Consider the following 22,694-nt stretch of genomic DNA (forward strand, 5'->3'; position numbering starts at 1 on the left):
CGGTGCATCTATGATCGAAAAGATGTATGTCTTCAAAAATATGCTTTTGGTTTTTTCCTTAGAATCGGCAAGAATTTTTCAGGACAATATTTAGCATGATTTAACAATTAAGGGTTGTAGATCAACTGAATCATCGAGCACGATGATACTTAAGATGTTTTGTTTTTACTAGGTTCATTATAGCCATCAGACACTACCGAACCAGTAAAAGTGAAAGTCATTGATGTTCAGACGAGAAAATTCTGATTCCAAACAAAGTGCTTGATTACATTGTATGATTTTTTGAAAACTCAAACATCCAGCCAGCTTTAATATAAATACTCGAGAATGAGTTCACAATCGATATTTTAAAATGGATATGGAGATAACGTAAATGGAATTCGGAAGAAAATAATGAGCTCCCGGACAATGTTGAAAAAAATTGAAGATTTCAAGACAAATCGTTAGCATTGGTAAGGCTATAATTTTTATCAATAAAAATATGGAATAGAAAATAGAAACAAACTTGAAATGAAATTTAAGCGAAAAAATAGAATTTCTTGATTTTTTCCTCGAAACCGGAGGAATGTCCACGTGGACAACAGGGGGAGGGGTATAAGGAATGTCCACGCTTGTCCACGGAGGGGGAGGGGGGTGTCTAAAATCATGCTTTTTCTGTCCACGTGGTATGTGGACAGCTCCTAATGATCCTTCCCGTAGAGATCCTTCCCTGGATACGGCCCCCGAACTATCTCTGACGCGACGCTCTGGAATCGCGGAATGCTTATGTGGGACGGGGGGATGCTGGCCAACGTCGGCGCCCACAGCCGATCATTTTGGAGACATGGGAAAATATCGAGGAATCCGTTTTGCAAAATTTGGTAAATAATATTTTTTAGGTTATTAACCAACGTTGAATATACGTTATTCTAAACATTCAACAATATATGAAAATATCCTATACAAATAATAACTGTTTATGTTAAAACGAAATATATTCAAGGTGGCCTTATAGAAGTTGGACAGAGTGTAGATAAGGGAAATGGATTAATTTTAAATCATTTTGAAACACAATTTTAGTTCACGATTTTTTCAAATACTTGACGTAAATATGTTCACATAGAGCACATATTTAATACGGAATAGACGATTTTCATTCGAAGCTTAATTTCAGAAATGCGCTATAACCACATGAAATTCATTTTTCCCATATTCCCCTATTTTACTGAAAAAAAAAATTTTATGTTGTAACAACATTCCTTGAAGTGGTATATTGTGTCCAACTTTGAGCTCAAACTTTTCGAGTTTTTGACGCGTACACAAACGAACAGAACATTTTAAAATATTTTATATTTTACTAGCTGACCCGGCAAACTTCGTCCCGCCCAAAGTTTGTTTTTAGTTATCAATACCTTCGAACATTCACGTTTTTTACTAAGCGCTAGTTCATGGGTACAATCGCAGAACTGTTCATTGATTGATTTTCTAATCGACCCCGTTGAATTTACCTTTTACTATAAAATTCCTAGTACTTCTACCAAAACTCATCATTATAATAGCAGATCATTTTCAAACACAATTCTATTTCAAGATTTTCCAACCACTTGCAAATAACATGTTTCTCCGTTACATGGAATAAGTTTAATACAGAAAATAAAATAGAATGAAGACAGCCCTAAATCGGACAATTTCTCCTTCGAGTTCTGCTCTTATCAACACATTCGGCAATCCATTTTTATTGGTATAGATAGAAGAAGATAAAGATATTTCGTTAGCGCAAACATCAAATAAACTAACAACGCTTGTCACTATGTAATTGTAGAACATATGGGAATTTAATTTTCCGAATTTTCCCTTTTTCCTTCAGAGTTTTCCGAAAATTTTCAATTGTCATGTTTGATTGGAATATTTTTGGTTGAAATACTTGTAATATTTAGTTTCGTTTGCTAGATTAATTCTCGAGTAATTTGTGTTTCATTGGTATGGCAGCCCCCCCTTAGAGAGGGGAGAGGGGTCTCAAAATATCATGAAAACCTTCCCGGCCCCAAAAACCCCTACATACCAATTTTCGTGTCGATCGGTTCAGTAGTTTCCGAGTCCATAAGAATCAGACAGACAGACAGAAATCCATTTTTATATATATAGATAGATTTTACGCGGTTTTTGGAATTTACACGGTTTTCGGAATTTACTCGGTTTTTTTACGCGGAATTCGAAATTTATGCGGTTTTTTTTACGCGGCACATAACAACCGCGTAAACGTTCAATATGCTAATTGATGTGATTTTTCACGATATAAGTTTGTATTGTATCATTTATTGATAACTGAGAAATAAAAGGAGATACAGATATCATGATTGTAACAAGCAGAAAAATTCAGGTAATCAATTGTTAGAATATGGGTTGCATTTTAAACTAATCATTCACCGTTTGTCAAATTTTTACAAGGATTTTGAAGATCACCCGGTTTATCTTACGCGGACTTTGGAATTTACGCGGATATTGGAATTAACACGGTTTTTGTTTACGCGAAACGCATCACCCGCGTAAAAAGCGACTCCAGTGTACAGTTAACTCTCCCTTAAGGCTGATTTAGACGATGCCAGTCAGCGCTCTAGTTGAAGTATCCAGTGAACAGAGAACAGACACTCTGTTCAAGTTACTTGTACCAGTATCGAACAAGTAATTGACCTCTAAAACAGCCTTTACTCGATGTTCTGTAACTCGATATTTTCTCTGATTCGATGAATTTCATGGCACCTTTGATTTTACAAGCATACTTCTTTCCATAACTCGATGCCTCCTTTACTCGATGGGTTTCGATTCATTTTTCCATGGATTTTTACCTCCCTAACTCGATTGATTTTCGCGTACATGTTTTTGTGCGTTATTAACTCTGATTTCAATTGCTCTTAAAAGTGAAGACGAAGTGTTCGTGTCATCAAGCAATTTCTTTTCAAGTATGGAAAACCACGAAAAAAATTTCAAGCGACGATTAAAACGCTAACCATTGCGCGACGTTTGAGCATCATTAAGCAGGTCGAAAAGTATGGAAGGAAGGGGTCTGAAGCTGTAAAAGATTTCAGTACTACACAAAGTACGGTATCAACACTATTCAAGCTAAAGAAAAAATGAAATCGGAATGGAAAATTGAATCTAGACCAAAAGCATATAAGGTTGGTCGGAATCGAAAAGCTGGAGCGGTCAATGGATTTTTTGTCTTATCAAGCCCGAGAGAATAGTTTACCTCTCTGTTCTTCTGTTCTTCGGGATATGGCTTGCGAATTTGTCCAGAAACTGGGAATTCCCATCTTTAAAGCACAACCAACATTGATGGAGGCGATAAACTACCGTTGCTGGTCAATAAAAAGAGCAAAAACCCAAGATGTTTCAAAAACAAGAATCCATTAACAGTGATATACAATAGCGACACCAAGGTCTGGATGACCTTAATGCTTTTTGTGAAATGGATCATGCAGCTTGACCAAAAATTTTCCAAAGAAAATAAAAAGGTATTAATTCTGGAATTATATGGAATTGTGGAATTATCATACTCATATCTATTCTTTCTCAAAGGTGGTCATGTTCGTTGATAACTGTACAGCGCGCCCAAAATTTCTCCGACCAAAGCTCAAATCGATAAGTTTACAATTTTTCCACAAATCTTTACTTTCGTAGCTTAGCAGCTAGACTTCGACATAATCAAGAACCTGAATCAGTACTTTCTCCATTTTCGATTAATTAATTCGATTAGTTAAACGAAGACTGCAAGAAATTAAGGATATTTGTCCTTTTCAACCTTTATGTTGTTCAGCATTCTTACTGTATTTTAATGCACTCTAGGACCCTTCAGATATACCGGTTTTGGATGCAATTGAAATACTTTCACCCTCTGAAATCAATAAGGTTGAATCTGAATCTTTTTAAAATTGCTTCAAGAAGCCAAATTTTCCCTCAGTGATGATGATGATACTCCGCTGGCATAATTAATGCGTCGTGAGCTTGCTGATGTCGACAGTACAGTACCGTTCGATTGCTCAACGTCCTTTAATGATTAGTGCGAAAAAGACCAAAATGTGATTTGTATCTGATGCCAGATACCGATATATTGGAAAATGTTGAAAAAGCTGAGAAAAACGCTGAAGATAAATAGTCTTATCGAGGAGAATATTCAGGAAGGCTCAGATGATTGTGTCGAAGTTACTCCTTCGAACGTTAAATCAAACCTGAAGAATATGTCCGGAATATTGGACCTGATCACGAACGTCACTTCACGGTGAAAACGAAGTGAATTGTATACAACCTTATTGCGGCTGCCACCGTGTGTGTATAATGCGGAAGAGTTCATCCGTCGTGACAACGTTGTTGAACTCGGTGTTATTATGAATGCCACGACACTATCATTTCACGGAGAAAAACAAGTATATTTGTCACTTGTGTATTAGATACTGAAAGCTAGTCACGCGGAATGGAGTAAGTTTAGTTTCGTATTTATTTAGCTTTTTTGCTAACATTTTGAATCTTGTATTGTCTTGTTTAGGAAAGAAAAACAAGCAAACAGCAATTTACCCGTTTGTGACATTTTTAGACGAAATCCTGACGTATCCAGAGAACGTAAATTTGTTTAATTGGATTCGGACGATCATGATGGTTGATTATGTATAATATTGATTTGTTGATATTTTGAGTATTGAATAATAACCGTGAAGTTTTTCCAACATTGTAGAGCAGGTTTATGTAATTTAAACATTCGCACGATAGTTATAACAAACGATAGTTAAAAATAATAAGTCCATTATTTTTTTACTTTATATTGTTTCTTAATAGCAAAGAACTGAGCTGAACTGATAATTTCAAACAAGGAAAAAATGAGTCTATCATTGCAAAGCATTCTCAAGATACTTTTTTGAAATTCTATTTTCATAATTTTGATATTCGTCTAAAGAAAATCTGCATCACTTTCTGCTTTTAGAAAATTCCTTGAAATCCATCAGATGTTTTATATGAAGATTATGTACTGACCGATTCTCTTAACCAGCTTCTGTTGAAATAATTAAATCGAACCTCGTGTCCCGTATATCAAATTACACGAGAATAGGAAAGATAAAAGGAGTGAAATTCATATGGGAGTAGCTCAGATTATACTGATCGTGAGGTGGATAAATTCAAGTTTTGTATGAGTTAAAGAAGGTATTATTATTCAACAAATTTGTAGAAATGGTTCTCACAAAATGATTCTAACCTTGACCTAACCTTAAATACTTCTCACTATTCAAACGAGAAAGACAGAGATGTTCATTATTATACATAATAATCATGTTTTATCTCAAGAGTAATTTATAGAAAGAGAAAATAAAATTACATTCTCATATGTTCAACAACTATATTATTCACTAGCAACCAAGTATTCCTCCTCATCTTTGAACCAGCGTTTTGACATACCGAATCATCGAGGTATAATCGCAAGCTTGTCATTCTAAAATATACGCTTAATTATCTCATACACGGTATTAATTTTACCGACATAACGTTCAAACACCCGAAATTATGCAATTGGCATGTCTCTTATAAACGGGAAGGAACTCTCTCACTCCACTGAGTTATTTTTACACGCAACCAGGGTTGCCAACTATAATTTTAAAAAATCAGGAAGAACGAAAAAAAATCAGGATAAATCAGAATAGCTCATATTGGGTTGTCCGAAAAGTTATTGTCGATTTTTGGGAAAACAAAAACATCATTTTTAATCAAAGCATTTAATTTGATATCCATAGTTCCGTTTCACAATCTTTCGCATTCTTTTACACAGCTTAAATATTGTATGATCCCAGAACATGTTTGCTTCCTCGCCGAAAACTGATGCGACCCATACATGTGAAAAACAGTTTGCTTGGTAGTAGCTCATTATACAGAATCCATTCCAAATTCCATCAGAAACAGAGTATAGCTATCTTCGGCCGAAGACCGAATATGTAAACGAATTAATAAGCATTTCGCCTGACCTTTTGATCGTTTATTTTTTCCGAAAAAAATCTACAGCATCACTATAATCAATTGCAGAGAAATCAATATTTTTCATTGAATTCATCGTCCATGCTTTGGGATGAATCATTCCTCAACAAATGAAGAAAGCATATCAACAGTGGAAGACTTGTTGAATTTTTCCTAATTTTTATGATATTTAATACGGTTATAGATATATTTACCAGAGTCCCATCATAAAAGTTGATTTTACTTTGAATCAGACGAGCAAATTGCATATAACATATTTTTATATTAACTGTGGATTCAAAAACTTTCTCTTGAATAATTTTACACTCTGAAACGTATTCCTACATTAATAACTCTGTGGATACATCTAGATACACATTATCCTCAATGAAGCAATGTTGTTCCTCAAACTTAATCTTCTAATTTCATAATTTCGTCAGACAATCTGGCTTCATGAAATTTTCTAGCAAACTTTTGAAAATCCACAAAACAATTGAGGGGAGAGATAGAAAAAGTTAAGTACAGCGTTGCGTCTAGACAATTTAACTTAATGTAAGATATATACAAGTGCGAACTATCATGCCAGAAAACTTTGGCATTAAAATCAATATATTTATTACGAATAGTAAAGAGTACAAAAATCAGGAAAAATCAGGATCATTTCAGAAAAATCAGGATAAATTGAGTGTTCGTCAGGTTATCAGGAAGCATGCTAAAAAGTCTGGGAAATCCTGACAAATCAGGAAGGTTGGCATCCCTGCACGCAACTGTCCGTGGCAATGATGATAGACACAAACAGATTAAGTGAAGAGTAAGTGAGGTGAACGCGTGTGTGGCAGTGATGTTCGTAATCAGACCCATTGAAATCAACTGAAAATGTTCCTGTGACACTAATTGAACATTTCTTTGTAATTGAACAGTTCCTGCGTGATCGTTACAATTTAGTTTGAATAACATACTTAATCAATATTTTCTTTGTTAACCTAGTTCCTTATGCAGGTCCGACTCGATTATATATGATTCGATTATATAAAATTTAGGACTCGATTATATACAGTTTTTGAATTATCAAATATAAAAGATTTGAAGAAAAAAAATAACCTTTCAACATTAAAGTGTAATTTGGGTGACTTATATAAGTGCAGTGGGTTCAAAATCGCGATTTTTGAAGATTTTTTGATTGAATTTGCATCAGGAATTGTTTGTATCGACATTGCAGCGAAATTAAGAGAGATAGAAGTTGGGCGTCAAAGAACAAATTGTAAAGTGGTTAGAGAGCTTTAATTTGATTCATAGAAACAATCATGTTTAGTATGAATTTTTGAGATAAAATTAATAATTACAAATTTTAAAAAACTAAATACTATCTTTTAAATTTTCCACTTCCAAAATGTTATTTTTTTTTTATTAATCCGTTTATTTTTACAGGCTCAGTTAAAAAAGTTTAATGGAGCCAAACTCTTAACTATATTTCAACTAGCATATATCAACATGTTGTTTCCTTGATTCTATGGTTAATGAAATAGGAAACCGATTACTCGCGGTCGACTCGAGTTTAGAAGGGTGACACATTTTCATTAGGAAAAGGATGGGATGTAAGGAGATGTGTGTTTACACTCGCACTCACATTCACATTCACATTCTCATTCACACTCAATTCTTAAAACTATCCTTACATCTAATATGTATTTACAATTTAACTTATTCTAATGTTAGTAGGAAGGGAACCGATAGCTCGCGAAGGACGAAAAGGAGGGGAAAAGGATGTATGAACAATCACACTCGAAGATCGATAGCTTTAAGGAAAACATATATTTGAGACATGTAATCAAGGTCTAACTGAGCCAACACATCTCTCACTGGCACATTGGACTGCTTTCCTCCAGCCCGAAAGGAGTTTTCTGAAATTCGATCTGGCGATCGAGGAGTTTTCTGAAATTCGAGATGCTAAAATGTTATTTAAATCCACTAATTTAGATGTTCCACTACTATATCCTACAGAATCAGAACGGGCTTACGTAGCGTACTTTTCAATGTAGTGTGAGTTTGAGACAACAGAGTATGCGGAAGGATTTTTTTCGTGAAATATTACAGTCTATCACCTTCTGAGAGATTCGCGAAATTTTTTTTTTATGTGAGAAAGGTATTTTCTTACTTTGATGGGATGAATAAAAAACTCAAATTTATACCATAATTGGGACACTTACCCTAATATATGACAATTTATAACAAAAAAAAAATATGAAAAAATGTTCTGTATCTCGATACCTCCTTAACTCGATGGTCACCTGGGTTATCGAGTTAGTCAGAATCGACTGTATAAAAATACAGATTATTCTGCAGATATGGTAGCCCTGCCGGGAAGTGCATTTATGCAATATGCACACCGACTGTTGTACCATGAAAAGGTGAAAGGGGTGGAACTTACGATGTAGTTTCTCTCCCTCTTCGATGCGGTACGCGGACTGAACAGAGAGTGTTTGGGTATTATGGAATCACAAGTACGCATTGTTGTTTTTATACTTTGTCAAAAGTTGATAATGATGGTGGTTCGTGAAATATGTGTACTAAAGAGTTAATTCTTTATTTTCAATAACGTTCATTCTCGTTGGAAATAATTTCGTAGTCCTACGTTAACAACGCAGTCGTGTTTTTTTTTCTTTTGCCCAACGCACTGGCCGACGTTATGCTCATTAGCCATTCGCTATTCACCAAGGTGATATCTTAATTCATATCTATTCATATATATTCATATCTTAATTCATATCTGAATAAACTCACGTCTCGTTACCGGCAATGACAATGAATATTGATCGAATATATGGCAAACCAGAAACATAACGAATCACAAAATAGAAAACATTCACCGTTTCACAAGTTTTATATTTTCTCAACCACGAATTGAATAATTTTGGTGTTTTCGAATACCGCTGATGACCAATTTGCGATTATTGTCTAACATTTCTCTCACTTCTTGAGGCTTGATACTGCGTTTGTCATCCTCGACTGATAACCGCTTCGATAAGGTACCAGCTGAATTCTCGTTGTTTTTATTTCATGAAAATGCATCTTTGTTGTGAAATCGTGGTTACAAAAGGAATCATCATATCGTTAATAAGTTCTACTCATTTTTGTCGCTATGGTTTCATAGAAGCGGAACTACCGATCGGCTTGACCATATGCCATCCGACAGAACAATTAATAATTAGACGACCCAATATCAGGAGAATATAAACTTATATAAACTTTTCCATGCCCCTGTTCCTAGTTTGACATCCATGCGCGCAGTGCTCGGCCCAATCGCCTCAATTTTTTTTTGTTAATTGTTTTTTTTTACAGGCTCAGTTATTTAAGTTTAAAGGAGCCGAATTCTTAAATATAATTTTAAAACTATATATATAAACAATTTTCTTACATCTATGGTTAGTAAGGTGGGAAACCGATTACTCGCGGCGTACTCGAGTTTAGAAGGGTGTCATATTTTTAGGAGAAGGATGGGATATAAGGAAATTGTAACAATGTTGATGAACACACAATTCTTAAATCTATTCGTATGTCTATAGTGTATTTACATTTCAACTTATTCTACTATTTATAGCAAGGGGACGAATTACCCGCAAAGGAAGGAAAGGAGGGTATAAGGATATAGGGACAATCAAACACGAAGATCGATAGCTTTAAGAAAAACATATATATGGAACATGTAATCAAGGTCTAACCGAGCCAACACATCTCTCACCGGCACATTGGGCTGTCTTCCTCGGGCCCGAAAGTAGCTTTCTAAATTCGATCTGGCGACCAGATACACCTCACACGACCAAACAACGTGCTCGATGTCGTGATAACCTTGGCCACAAACGCAGACATTGCTGCTGGCAAGATTGAAACGGAAGAGTAGTGCATCTAACGAACAGTGATTGGATATGAGTCGGGAGAAGGTGCGAATAAAGTCCCGACTCAATTCTAGACTTTTGAAACACGGTTCGAGGCTAGCCTTAGCGATAATCGAGTGAAACCACCGACCCAATTCATCTTCATTCCCCTTGCGTTGTCAGTTGGCGATGGTATTTTTGCGGACTAAAGAATAAAATTCATTGAAGGCGATTTGACGCTGATAAATATCGCCTTCAATTGCACCTACCTTTGCTAATGAGTCAGCCCTCTCATTACCCGGAATTAAGCAATGTGAAGGGCAGACAAAGCAGACAAAGGTAATGACATAACAGCGTCTGGTTAAACCACTCAAAATTTCTCGTATTCTCTCAAGGAAGTACGGCGAGTGCTTTTTCGGCCTCGCTGAACGGATAGCTTCGACAGAGCTAAGACTATCCGTTACAATGTAATAGTGTTCAACAGGTCGTGAAGCGACGCTGTCCAGCGCCCAGTATATCGCTGCCAATTCAGCAATATATACTGAGCAAGGATACTGTAGACTGTGCGAGGTGCTAAAAAATAAAAAAAAAATAAAAATACGTTGAACACTCCAAATCCTGTGGACTCGTTCATAGAGGACCCATCAGTAAAGTACATATTATCACCATTGATACGCCCATACTTTGCATTGAAGATCGTAGGAACGATCCCCGATAGAAGATAATCTGGAATATCATGGATTGTCTCCTTGATGAATAGATCAAAATGCACAGAGGAATTGATGTAATCAGGAAAACAAACACGGTTGGAAATATACGAAGAAGGAACAACCTGCATGGAGATGGATTCATGATATGAACTCATGAATCCGGAGTGAAAATTTAGCTCGATTACCAATGACCTTACACCGGATGAAGAACCGAAGAGATAATAAATTGAAGCGATCTTTTAGTGGGAGTAGGCCTGCCAAAACCTCGAGACTTATGGTATGCGTTGAGGGCGGTTCCCGGAATAAATCGCCACAGAAAACGACTGCAACAGAAACCACCGCTTATAAAATGTGTAGTAGGCTATAAATATTGTGGCGCGGTATTGTATTTCAAAACAAGAATTAACCGGGCAAACGTATCGCCCCAGGCAAACGTAACGCCCCGGGCAGACGTATACCGTCCGACGCTCGCTAGAGCTCGGTCGGACATTGCTAAAGGATCGTATCCTATGTTTCAAACTAACCGGGCAATCAGTGGATCCCAGGTTTGCGTGCGAGACACCGCCGCTTCCGACGGCGGGTCGGCGGTGGACTCGGATTGCGTCATCTTGGCGGCATGGGCCGCCTCGATTCCTTATCCTCGCCAAATGGGGACTTCGTCCCCATTACATTGTCCTCAGAATAAATTTCGAAAAACGAGAACAAGAGAATAAATTTATAATAGAAATGTGAGGCACATGATGTTTTTCCCGCGCCAAATATTTCTAGCCTACTACACTTTTTCTAAGCGGTTGTTTCTGTTGCAGTTGTTTACTGTGGCGATTTATTCCGGTCACCGTTGAGGGCATACATCCCAACGCGATACGGAGACAAAGATACTGAATTCGCTCGAGTTTAATGAGGTGTGTTTTGGCAGCTGATTGAAAACAGAAACTGCCAGACTCCGTTACTGAGAGAATAGTTGCTCGATACAACATTATAAGATCTTCGGGATGGGCTCCCCACCAGGTGCCGGTAATTGTACGTAGAAAGTTTATTCTTTGTTGGCATTTTTTACTCAGCTGGTCTATGCTTCCTAGAAAAAAACCACTATCTCTGTTTTCTCCGTGGAGAATTCGATCCCTAGCCCAATGGCCCAGGTTGAAAAATTGTTCAAAGTATCTTGTAAGGGTCCTTGCAGGTCGGATTCGTTTGATCCTACGACAGACACCACTCCATCATCTGCAAGTTGTCTTAGGCTGCAATTTTGTGTAAGGCAATTGTCGATGTCGCTTACATAGAAGTTGTACAAAAGGGGGCTTCAACATGAGCCCTGGGGGAGGCCCATGTAAGAGAAACGACTTACTACCGAATCTCCGTGAGAAAAGTTCAAATGTTTCTCGCAAAGCAAGTTACACAACATATTATTCAATAAAGGCGGCAGACCCCGAGAGTGTAATTTGTCTGACAAAACCTTTATGTCCAAGAATACTGAAGCCATTTGTATTTTTTCGGCGTAAGCCATTTGAATTTCTGAAGAAAGCAACGCAAGACAATCATTCGTCCCCTTTTTCAAAAAATTTTTCATTGACGTTTCTCGTGACAAACCTCCCACGAAATTTCGCCAATAAGCACGTTTTTTCCCTTTGATCGGGTTTTTAAATTGATTTTCAAGGGCTAAATACGTTTGAAAATTTTCAATGGTTCCACGTTTCCGAAAAACTTTAAATGCATTCGAATTATCATGATAAAGCTTGGAACACTGGCTATCCCACCATAGATTGGGAGGCCTTCGACGAAAAGTGGAACCTGGGATGGGTTTCGTTTGAGCGCGAACCGCGCTGTCATAGATCAAACGAGAAAGGAAGTAATACTCCTCCAATAGAGATAAGCCATCTCTGGAATTAATGGCTAAAGTAATCGCGTCCGCATATTTTTTCCAGTCAATGTGTCTTGTAAGGTCATATGCCATGTTTATAGATTCAGAAGAATTCGACCCAATGGTGATGAAAATTTTGATTGGCAAGTGATCACTACCGTTGAGGTCCTTGATTACATTCCACTTGCAATCTAACGATAGTGAATTCGAGCAAAGCGAGAGGTCAAGATCACTTGGGTTTGCAGGAGGTTTGGGTACACGTGTTGTTTCCCCAGTATTCAAAACGGTCATATTGAAGCTGTTACAATGGACATATATCAACAATGAACGATTGTCGTCGTACTGTTCCCCCCAGGCAGTTCCGTGAGAGTTGAAATCTTCCAAGATCAATCGTGGCTCAGGAAGGAGTGAGCACATGTCAACAAGTTGTTTGCGGCTAACCACAGCTCTCGAAGGCCAATACAAGCTGACAATACAGAGGTCTTTGTCTCTGATATTTGCATGACGAGCAACAGCTCCGATCCCTCCAATAGGTGGAAGGTCAATTCGAATAAATGAGTGGCACTTATTGGTTTCCAATAGCCCCCCTCCGTATTTGTCATCCCGTCCAAGCGTATAATATTAAAATCGTGGAAAGAGATATCATCTCGCGAAAAAAGCCAAATTTCGGACAGAGCAAAAACATCACAATTGATGTTATGAATTAAAAATTTGAATATATTCCATTTAGGGATAAGACTACGACAATTCCACTGTAAAACAGTGATATCTCCGACCTCTCTATTTGAATTAGACATCAAGAGAGATAATCATTGCAAGGAGGGGCCATGTTTGTTGTTATTGTAATTTTGTTGATGAACACTCAATTCTTAAATCTATTCGTTTATCTATAGTGTATTTACGTTTCAATTTATTCTACTATTTATAGCAAGGGGACGAATTACCCGCAAAGGAAGGAAAAGAGGGTATAAGGATATAGGGACAATTATCAACGAAGATCGATAACTTTAAGGAAACAATCGCCTCAATTAAACTTAACACTTTGACGTCCGCACGATTCGTAAAAAAATATTCGCTTGGCGCCGGCAGTGCTAATTCAGATTACTTGGCTTGCCGCCGCCCGTTCTTGACATTATCGGGAAATTATAAATTGTTAAGTTTTACTAATCTCATCGTTAGTTTTCATAAGTTCTCAACCCTGTTCTCCTATTCCATGACATTTTGATGATATACATACGTAAATGTTACAAACCTGTCCATATTCCCCCCACTAGATGTCCATGCGGATAATCATCGAAAAATGTTCTACTTTTCGGTCTGTTTCTATTTTAGTATTTGCATTTAAGTTTGGAGAAACATGAGTTTCGAAAGATATAATTGAAGTTCTTCTTAAAATGCCCGTATTTCCCCACCTCCTCTATTTATAAAAATTTAAAACTTTTTGGTCGTGTGTAAGTTATTATTACCTAAATAAAACCCCACCAGAATGCAAACTATACTAAAGTGTTGTTGTCGGCCACTGAGATACTATGCGCACATAACCACTGTGGTGTCGCCGGACGCCAAAGTGTTAATACAGTGTCACAGTGTTGGCCTCGCTCGATTCCAACAGCTCATAATAAGTACAGATCCTCATCGAACACTCTCTCCAATTCAGCTTTTCGAAGGTTTTTTCCTTCACGCGGATGGTTGTCAATATTAAAATTAAGGAGAACTGAAGGAAACAAAAGTAATCAAGCGGCACAACTGTTTCAAGTGTCAAGCTTAAATCGCCTCTTTGCCATTCGTGAAGAGAAACTGAATGATTATAACTATAAGAAATTATAATTATCAATTCTACGAAATAACCACCAAATTTTCTTCCACCAACAGATTCCGACATGGAGCAGCTCCCGGTGGGCAACAAAATCGAGCTAAATTCCAGCGACATCACGGTCCACCAGAGCTCACCCAGCCCCCCGGACAGCGAGGAAGCAATGGAGGATGGCAACCGCCGAACGGCAAGCCTCGGCGATTTGTCAAAATTCGAGGGCCAACAATCGAACCCCACCAGCAACAGTAACACACTGGAACGCGCCCAGAGTCTGGAAATAACTGGCGAAGTGGTGATCGTCAACGGCAACGCCAACGCCACCGGAAATAGTGCCGTCATTGTGGGAGCAACTCCAACCTCATCGGGGAACAAAAAGCGCAAAGTGTCCATCGAAAGGGATACCATGGTTGATTCGAGGGAACCCATGCTGGCGGCGACTGGCCAGATGGATGGACTGAATTCGCTGCAGAGAAACCGCTTGAAGGGAGCATCGGATTGGGGTAATCTGGAGGATGCGATCAACAGTGGGGAGCTGTTGAGCAGCTCGTCGGAAAGCGACTCAAAGATGTCGGAAGATATGGCGGAGGGTGGTTTAAGCAATACGGCACCAATGGTTGATGTTACGACCACCGTTGTTCAAACGGTTGATGAATTGGCTATGGCAAATGGTGTTGTCCTAACTGCCAAACCGGTGGATATTGAAGATGATTATGAAGAAGAGACGAGGAACGATGCTATCAACGTTTTGATCAAAGCTGACAAAGTGGCTCCGGCTGTTATAGTGGCAGAAGAAAGAAAAATCGAGAAGGATAATGAAAGAGAACACGTTTCGCTCACAACAATCAGTATGGATTATAACGGAGTGCATCCCAATGAAATCGAGATGAACTTGAACAAGACGGATCATGTGAAAATCGCCAATTATGACACAAACATCCCCGATGATGTTAAAGTCTCCCGATATCCGTTCGGTAGCTTGGAGCGTCCTAAATCAGATGTTCTGAAGAAGTTGTTGGGACAAAAGGAAGAACTGGAAAATACTCCTTCGGTGTTTATCTCGGGAGATGGTGAGACGAATAAGATTACAATCGAGAATAGTTTTCATGATGTCGGAGAGCCAATTAGCCTAACACTGGTGAACAGCACTGAATGTCATCCGGAAGAGAACGACCAAACCGAAAGCAGCCAGCCATCGCCGGTGTTCTCCAGCAATATGAATGGAGTCAGTAGCATCAACATATCCTCGTTGGAAGTTGATCTTACCAAATCGCTGAACAATAAACCGTTTACCATGGCTCCAAAATTTTCGTTGGATAATATTGTAACCATATCGACCGAATCGTCCCAGCCTTCGTCCATTATACTGATTGACGATGAAAAGCTTGACTTCAGCCTGCAAACGCTGGATGATTTCGATGATAGCATTGAAAACACAACTTCACCGGACCCCCAACTGCACTTCTCTTCGGAAATCAACAAAAGTGTCATCGAAACTGCACCTCCAGTCCCGGAGAAGCCAAAACCGGTGAACAGTTTTGTAACCGAAATCACCGTCAAGACACCCGAGGTAACCCAAAACGGAAAACACGACGAACCACCGAAGATAACGAAGAAACCCCCGAAACCGGATAAACCGACTACTCCGCCTTCACGAATTCCGGTGGAACGACGAATGTCCAGCGAGCATAGCTATATTCCACGCAACACTGAAATCAAATTCACCACCGCCACATACGATTCCGGTAAGAACCACGAGAAACGCCCACTTGGAATTGATCAAATTCGGTCCAACTTTGAGCGCAGTAATTCCAAAACGGACGTTCGATCGTTCGAACGCAGCAACTCTCGAGCCGAGCTGCGTCCTTTCGAGCGGAGCAACTCGAAACCCGATGTCCGACCGTTCGAGCGAAGCAATTCCAAAACCGATGTCCGTCCATTTGAACGAAGCAACTCAAAGCCCGATGTTCGTCCTTTCGAACGAAGCAATTCCAAAACCGATGTCCGTCCGTTCGAACGCAGTAACTCGAAAACCGACGTCCGATCGGTGCTGGAACGAAGCAACTCCAAGACCGAGATACCCGTCCTCATCAGGCGAACTTCGATCCCGTCGATAAATTTGAACAACTCAGTCAACGCTAACCCCCACGCTACGACAAACGGCAACAGCAATGGTTCCAGTCCGGCCAGCAAAGCAAGCCCATCCCGCATTCCAGTGTTCAACTCGGCCAGCAAACTGAACAACGGACACGACAGTCCACGATCGCCGCCACCCACACCTTTCGCCCATCACAACAACAATAATAACAACAGTATCAACAATAACCACATAGGGAATAAGGTTTCGGTGAGCATAACTTCGATCAAGAACCAAGCGAAATATCCGAGCGGAAAGTTGAACGGAAACTGAGGATACTTGGATGTCCACGGGTAGTCACCCTGTGTTTCTTATGGTGCAATTTGTTAATGAGCTTCCCAATTCGAGTGACGAATAAATCAACCATCGAATTTAATTCAAACTTATCGAAAGCTTAAAATAGTAGGCTGTCGCTTCCCGGCGATGACACGAAGCGATTGTATCTATTGTGTAGTTGTATAAGTGCGGTAGGTGTCATTAGGGATGTACATGTTAATCACCGGAAATATTATTTCGCGCAACCGAGAGCGCTGGGAGTCGTTAAAACACACAGCGAAAATGTTTGGCCATATTCACATCTTATTATCTTCTTTTATGTACATGTAAAAATATATATTATGAACACAAAATACGCCACAACGAGCGAGCGTGTCTAGTTGTAAGCTAAGGAAATTAGAGGTATACTTTTTAAAAATATTGTTAATTAATTGTTAATGTTGAATCAGAGAAAGCAGGAGAAAACCATCTAAATTACCAGTTTCTCCATACGTCTACACAGAAGTAAGCTAACTTGGTGGACCGAGTTACGACAACGATGAAAAATCAAGCTTTTCAGTAACCATAACAAGATTTTTATAAGCATAGATATATTTTTATATTTTTATTTTAATAATAAAATCGATAATTCAGCGCAGAGATTTTCATTGCGAAAGCTATTGAGAAAGTTCCCCAACCTGCCACGCCGTTCACTTCATCAACATAACCACAAACTCTTCGTAATTGATCTTCCCGTCACCATCCACATCGGCTTCTTCCAGCAGATCCGCCAGCTCGTCGTCGGACAGTCGCTCGCCAAAGTTTTGCATCACCGCTGACAGTTCGTCCACCGTCAAAAATCCATCACCGTTTTTGTCGAATATTTTAAACGCCTGTCGCAGCTCATCCTCAGAAGATTCCTGCCGGAGCTTGCGTGCCATCAGCAGCAGGAACTCGTTCAGTTCAATCGTCCCACTGCCGTCCATATCGACCTCGTGGATCATTTGCTCGATTTCCGCCTGGGATGGGTTCATCCCCAGTGCCCGTGTGATCAGCCCCAGCTCCGAGGTTGTGATCGAACCATTGCCGTCCTTGTCGAACTTTTCGAACATTTGTCGGAACTGGCGTTCCTGTTCTTCAGTCAGGTCGTGGGCGGACATGTTACGTTTAGGTTTTCACTGATAATTTGGAATTCTTATCAGACAGTTGTTAATGCTTTGCACGGCTAATAAAATGCATGCCAGAAATTTGTCAAATCTGTAGATTTGTCATGGCTTGCCCCACTTTTTGCACGTGACCGGAAAAATTGGCAAGAGCACAACAGCAACAGAAACAACCGCTCAAAAAAAGGAGCACGATAGCGCTCCTCTTGTTATATGTCAAAACTGAGGGGCATATAACAAGAGGAGCGCTATCGCAGGATTTAACACAGGATTTCAAGATTTCAACTTTTGGGAACATATTGAGAAAAGAAAAACTAGATTCTATCGCTTATTGTACATCCATTTTTCGATGGATTTGAGATATGAAAAGCTAATGTTTTTTGAATATACCCAAACTTATCCGCGTTTTTGGCATTGGTTTGGCAAGGTTGAACAACGGTTCAAGAATTCAGAAAATAAAAATTGCCTTTCTCAAGGCATGAACGGAGTTTAGTTTACAGAGTTAAACTGAGACTGAGAAGAGGCGTAAAGGATAAGCAATATACAGTAGAACCCCGATTATCCGCGGAATAGTCTGACTAGGTCACCGCGAATAACGAAAATCGCGGATAACGCGATATACTACTAAAAAGAGGTGTAAACACAGAATAGAGATATTTCAGCATGAAAACCATGTTTTGTGGTCAGATCAGCGACGTAGTGAGGGTAGACAGCGGCAAACTAAAGGGTGTGTCACATCAAATTGCATCACGGAAAAAACGCTGTAGAAATTCGCCCAGTAGACCGATCCTTTTGAAAATTTTAGACAGTAAAATAAAAACTATTAAACAACTTTTGGCATTTTCTTTTTATTCATACTTCGAGCCCAAGCCCGTATGCTTGCACCTTCCTCTTTACCCCGTCCATTAGGTTCTGTACAACGTCAGGTTGTAGTTTTTTTGAACAGAAATCCATTTTCTCTTGAAGTCCTCCTCCGATTTGACAACTTTTGGGTTCTTCCGGAGGGCCTGCTTCATAATCGCCCAATATTTCTCTATTGGGCGAAGCCCCGGCGCGTTGGGCGGGTTCATTTCCTTTGGCACGAAGGTGACCCCGTTGGCTTCGTACCACTCCAACACGTCCTTTGAATAGTGGCACGAAGCGAGATCCGGCCAGAAGATGGTCGGGCCCTCGTGCTGCTTCAATAGTGGTAGTAAGCGCTTCTGTAGGCACTCCTTAAGGTAAACCTACCCGTTTACCGTGCCGGTCATCACGAAGGGGGCGCTCCGCTTTCCGCAAGAGCAGATCGCTTGCCACACCATGTACTTTTTGGCAAACTTGGATAGTTTCTGCTTGCGAATCTGCTCCGGAACGCTGAATTTGTCCTCTGCGGAGAAGAACAACAGGCCCGGCAGCTGACGAAAGTCCGCTTTGACGTAGGTTTCGTCGTCCATTACCAGGCAATGCGGCTTCATCAGCATTTCGGTGTACAGCTTCCGGGCTCGCGTCTTCCCCACCATGTTTTGCCTTTCGTCGCGGTTAGGAGCCTTCTGAACCTTGTATGTACGCAGGCCCTCCCGCTGCTTGGTCCGCTGGACGAATGAACTTGTCAAATTCAGCTTATTGGCGACATCCCGGACCGAACTTCTCGGATCACGTATAAACTGCTTAACTACGCGCTTGTGATCTTTTTCACTGACGGAGCATCCATTTTTGCCGTTCTTCACCTTCCGGTCGATGGTTAGGTTCTCGAAGTATCGTTTTAGTACTCTGCTGACCGTGTATTGGACGATTCCCAGCATCTTACCGATGTCCCGATGTGACAACTCCGGATTCTCGAAATGAGTGCACAGGATTAATTCACGACGCTCTTTTTCGTTCGACGACATTTTTCCAAATTTACGAAAAATTGACAGTGAAGCATGGCCAACGTGATCTATACACTCTTATCTGATTATAAGCGAAAGCTGAAGATATAATTCCTAAAAATTAAATTTCTACAGCGTTTTTTCCGTGATGCAATTTGATGTGACACACCCTTTATGAAAATGGCGCCCCCAAAAATAACACTTTATTCGATTTTTTCACTAACCTTGAGTTTCTGATATTTTGAGAAAACTACTCACTTATACCAAAGTTCACTTTGAGCAGTTTATCCGTATTTAGAAGGTTAGGAAAAATCATTACCAGCTTCGCTTATTCTCTAGTCAAATCATTGTCTTGCGTGCTTTAACTGAAGCAAAATGATCCTCAATTACATATGAATCAAGATCTGCTAGCGATTCATTTTCGATCGAAAAAATTGCCAGCAATTGAGTCGCTCTTGATTCATTTTAGAACGCAGATAATTTTGCATCAATTTACGATTGCTGAAACTGTGTTCGCACGATGCGTGGTCTGTGCCATTTTTACTTTAGTGTAGACCAGACTACCAAGTTCTTTCATTCCAGCATAAAAATTGCTCAAAAATTGCCTTTCAATAAAACAGACATTATTTAGAAGTATGCGTTCTTATAATACAGCTTTAGAAATAAAGTGTGTTTCAGTTAGAATTTGGTCGCTTATTTTTATTCACTTCAGCGCCCCTAGTTGTCGCATCGAGAAACTATGGATAGCGTTTTAATCCGGGTGGTTTGTTTATTCAGTAGTAGGGGTAGTGGGGGCAAATTGGTCATGGGGGGCAAAATGCTTGTTTGGTAGTATAACTATTTACTATAGCTGCCGTATTGATACTCACCTCATGTTTGAAGAATTTATTGACTTTTGAGTCACCCTGTACTTCAGTAGAGCTGTCTCATGTCAAAATGCAAACAAAAACTGAAATTTCTCTCTCGACAGCAATTCGGCTATAGTTCTGTGCGCATAGTATCTAAGGAATTTATCGTGAAATTTAGTTTATTCAATCTGATATGTTGGACAAATCATCAGTTTGGACTACTGTTCTAGGAGAGGTGAACAGATATTTTGTTTAATCTCAGCGATTAATTAGCATAGTAATTACTTTGATGTTTGAGGGCAAAGTGGTCATAGGTGAATAACAACTTACAATGTTCTGTTTACTAAAATTTATATACCGCATCACATTTTGCTCTTGAAGAAGATCTTTTTGTATCTTTGATCCTGGATAAATATGCCACTCCAACTAAACCAAGCTTCATTATGCGGAACGTTATGTGTTTCTTACTACGATTTTGTATGCATGAGAAAATTTAAATTTAGTCTATAGGTGAATAGACCAAGCTTATTTCATACATGTACCTACTATATCAAATATGATTGGAACAAATTTGGACGAAAAAACGCATAAATCTATCCCATTTAGCTTGATATGTGCGAGTGACCACTTTGCCTTCAAGCAAAAAATAAGTTCGATTTTTCACCTTTTTTTATAATGATGAAAAGAGTTCTATTTTGAATTTTTATAGTAAGAGCCGTTTGCTATCTTTAAGAACAATAAGTTGAACTATAATATTCTTCGAGAAACGAGAATTGAATCGGTGTGTGGACGGACGCTGGAAATGGACATATTCCTTAGGGTGACCACTATGCCCCCACTTCCCCTACAGAATTCGTCAAGATTGAAGGATACACCCAAACGTTATCGACGATGGAACGCGAAAAGCGAAAAAAATCTCGCACAATCACATTGAGAACCCGACGTGGTCGGCAGGAAAGATTGCAAAATTCCTCAAATTTCCAAAATCGTACTTAATACCGTACTCAAACGTTACCGGGAGAAATCAAACACGGATGAAAACTTGAAGAAAGTGAAAGAAATGGTGCTTGAAAATTGTCATACCAGCCTCAGAGAGATGTCTAGTGAATTTGGCATTGAATATGGAACGGCACAGCATATTGTTTTGTGTATGAGACGCGTGGTAGCCAGGCTCGTTGCTGAAGAGATAATTTCTCAAGCCCAAAGAGATCCAACCTTCGTGAAACAGATAATTACGGGCGACGAGACATGGGTCTATGAATTTGACATAGAAACAAAGCAAGAATCGTCCGAATAGCGCTTCGAAGACGAGAAAAAATCACGTCAATCCACTCAATAGTGAAGGTGATGCTGACTGTTTTCTTCGATTGTCAACGCGTACCTTCCACCGGGCTAGACAGTCAACAAAGAATATTATTTATCCGTTTTGAAGCGTTTGAGAGCTGTACGTCGCCAACGACCAGAGATGTGGGCCGACAATTCTTGGATTTTGCATGATGATAACGCGCTATCGCACCGACCCAGAATTGTACAATGGTTGTCATGACTGGGGCAACAATCACAAGGAGGAGTGTCTTCAGAACAGGATTTTGCCATTCATTCTATCACACAATGGTCCAGTGAAGTTCTGGTCTGACTTGACAAGCTGCCATTACAGCCGGGATGGCATCCAGTGGTATATGGAGAACAAGATCGACTTCATTGAAAAAACTAGAAATCCACCAAATTGTTTGGATTTTCGAGAGATATTGGACAATATCAAAAGCAAATTGAAGAAAGAATTGAAGAAACCATTAAAAAAACAATTCAAATGCACCATTTTTCCAAGAAGATACCAAAAACAGTTACCAGCAATACTGTGCAGAAAATGATGGGTGGTATCACACGAAAAGTTCGAAAATTCATCCGAACAGATGACAAATAATTTTCATGTTTTTTAACTTAAAGTTGACAACAAAATAATATCCTTCCCTTTTTAATACGTTATTTCTATGCTGAGAAATGTGACTTTAACTGTAAAACATCGCACGGACATTCATGGCCTATTTCGGTGCCCCTCCGCCCCTCTGTATTGGCTCCATGCATCTGTTTTGCACTGCATGGAGAGGCGCCCAGGTATGCGTAGCGAATAATCAATAGGGTATTGATGTAATGTGGTGTTTGGTGTTTCAATTTTGCGAAAATCAGAGAGAGGTTATTGGTTTTATTGATGTACGGACAGAAG

General features: G+C 39.3%; 2 protein-coding genes across 2 annotated transcripts in view; one reads left to right on the forward strand and one right to left on the reverse strand.

Moving 5' to 3' along the window:
- The window catches only part of LOC129767707 (uncharacterized), a 272,984-nt gene extending 255,718 nt beyond the window's left edge, over positions 1-17,266 (forward strand). Inside the window, exon 7 of the mRNA XM_055768866.1 lies at positions 14,283-17,266. Coding sequence (XP_055624841.1) covers positions 14,283-16,630 — 2,348 coding nt within the window. The 3' untranslated portion in view covers positions 16,631-17,266. The remainder of the gene's footprint in view (positions 1-14,282) is intronic.
- Positions 17,222-17,876, reverse strand: LOC129767709 (calmodulin-beta-like). Its single transcript, XM_055768867.1, has one exon. It carries the CDS (start codon positions 17,770-17,772, stop codon positions 17,323-17,325), a length of 450 nt encoding a protein of 149 aa, XP_055624842.1. The 5' UTR covers positions 17,773-17,876; the 3' UTR covers positions 17,222-17,322.
- Between the last annotated feature and the right edge of the window lie 4,818 nt (positions 17,877-22,694).

This window comes from Toxorhynchites rutilus, chromosome 2 (assembly GCF_029784135.1).
Source record: "Toxorhynchites rutilus septentrionalis strain SRP chromosome 2, ASM2978413v1, whole genome shotgun sequence".
NCBI classification, from domain to species: domain Eukaryota; kingdom Metazoa; phylum Arthropoda; class Insecta; order Diptera; family Culicidae; genus Toxorhynchites; species Toxorhynchites rutilus.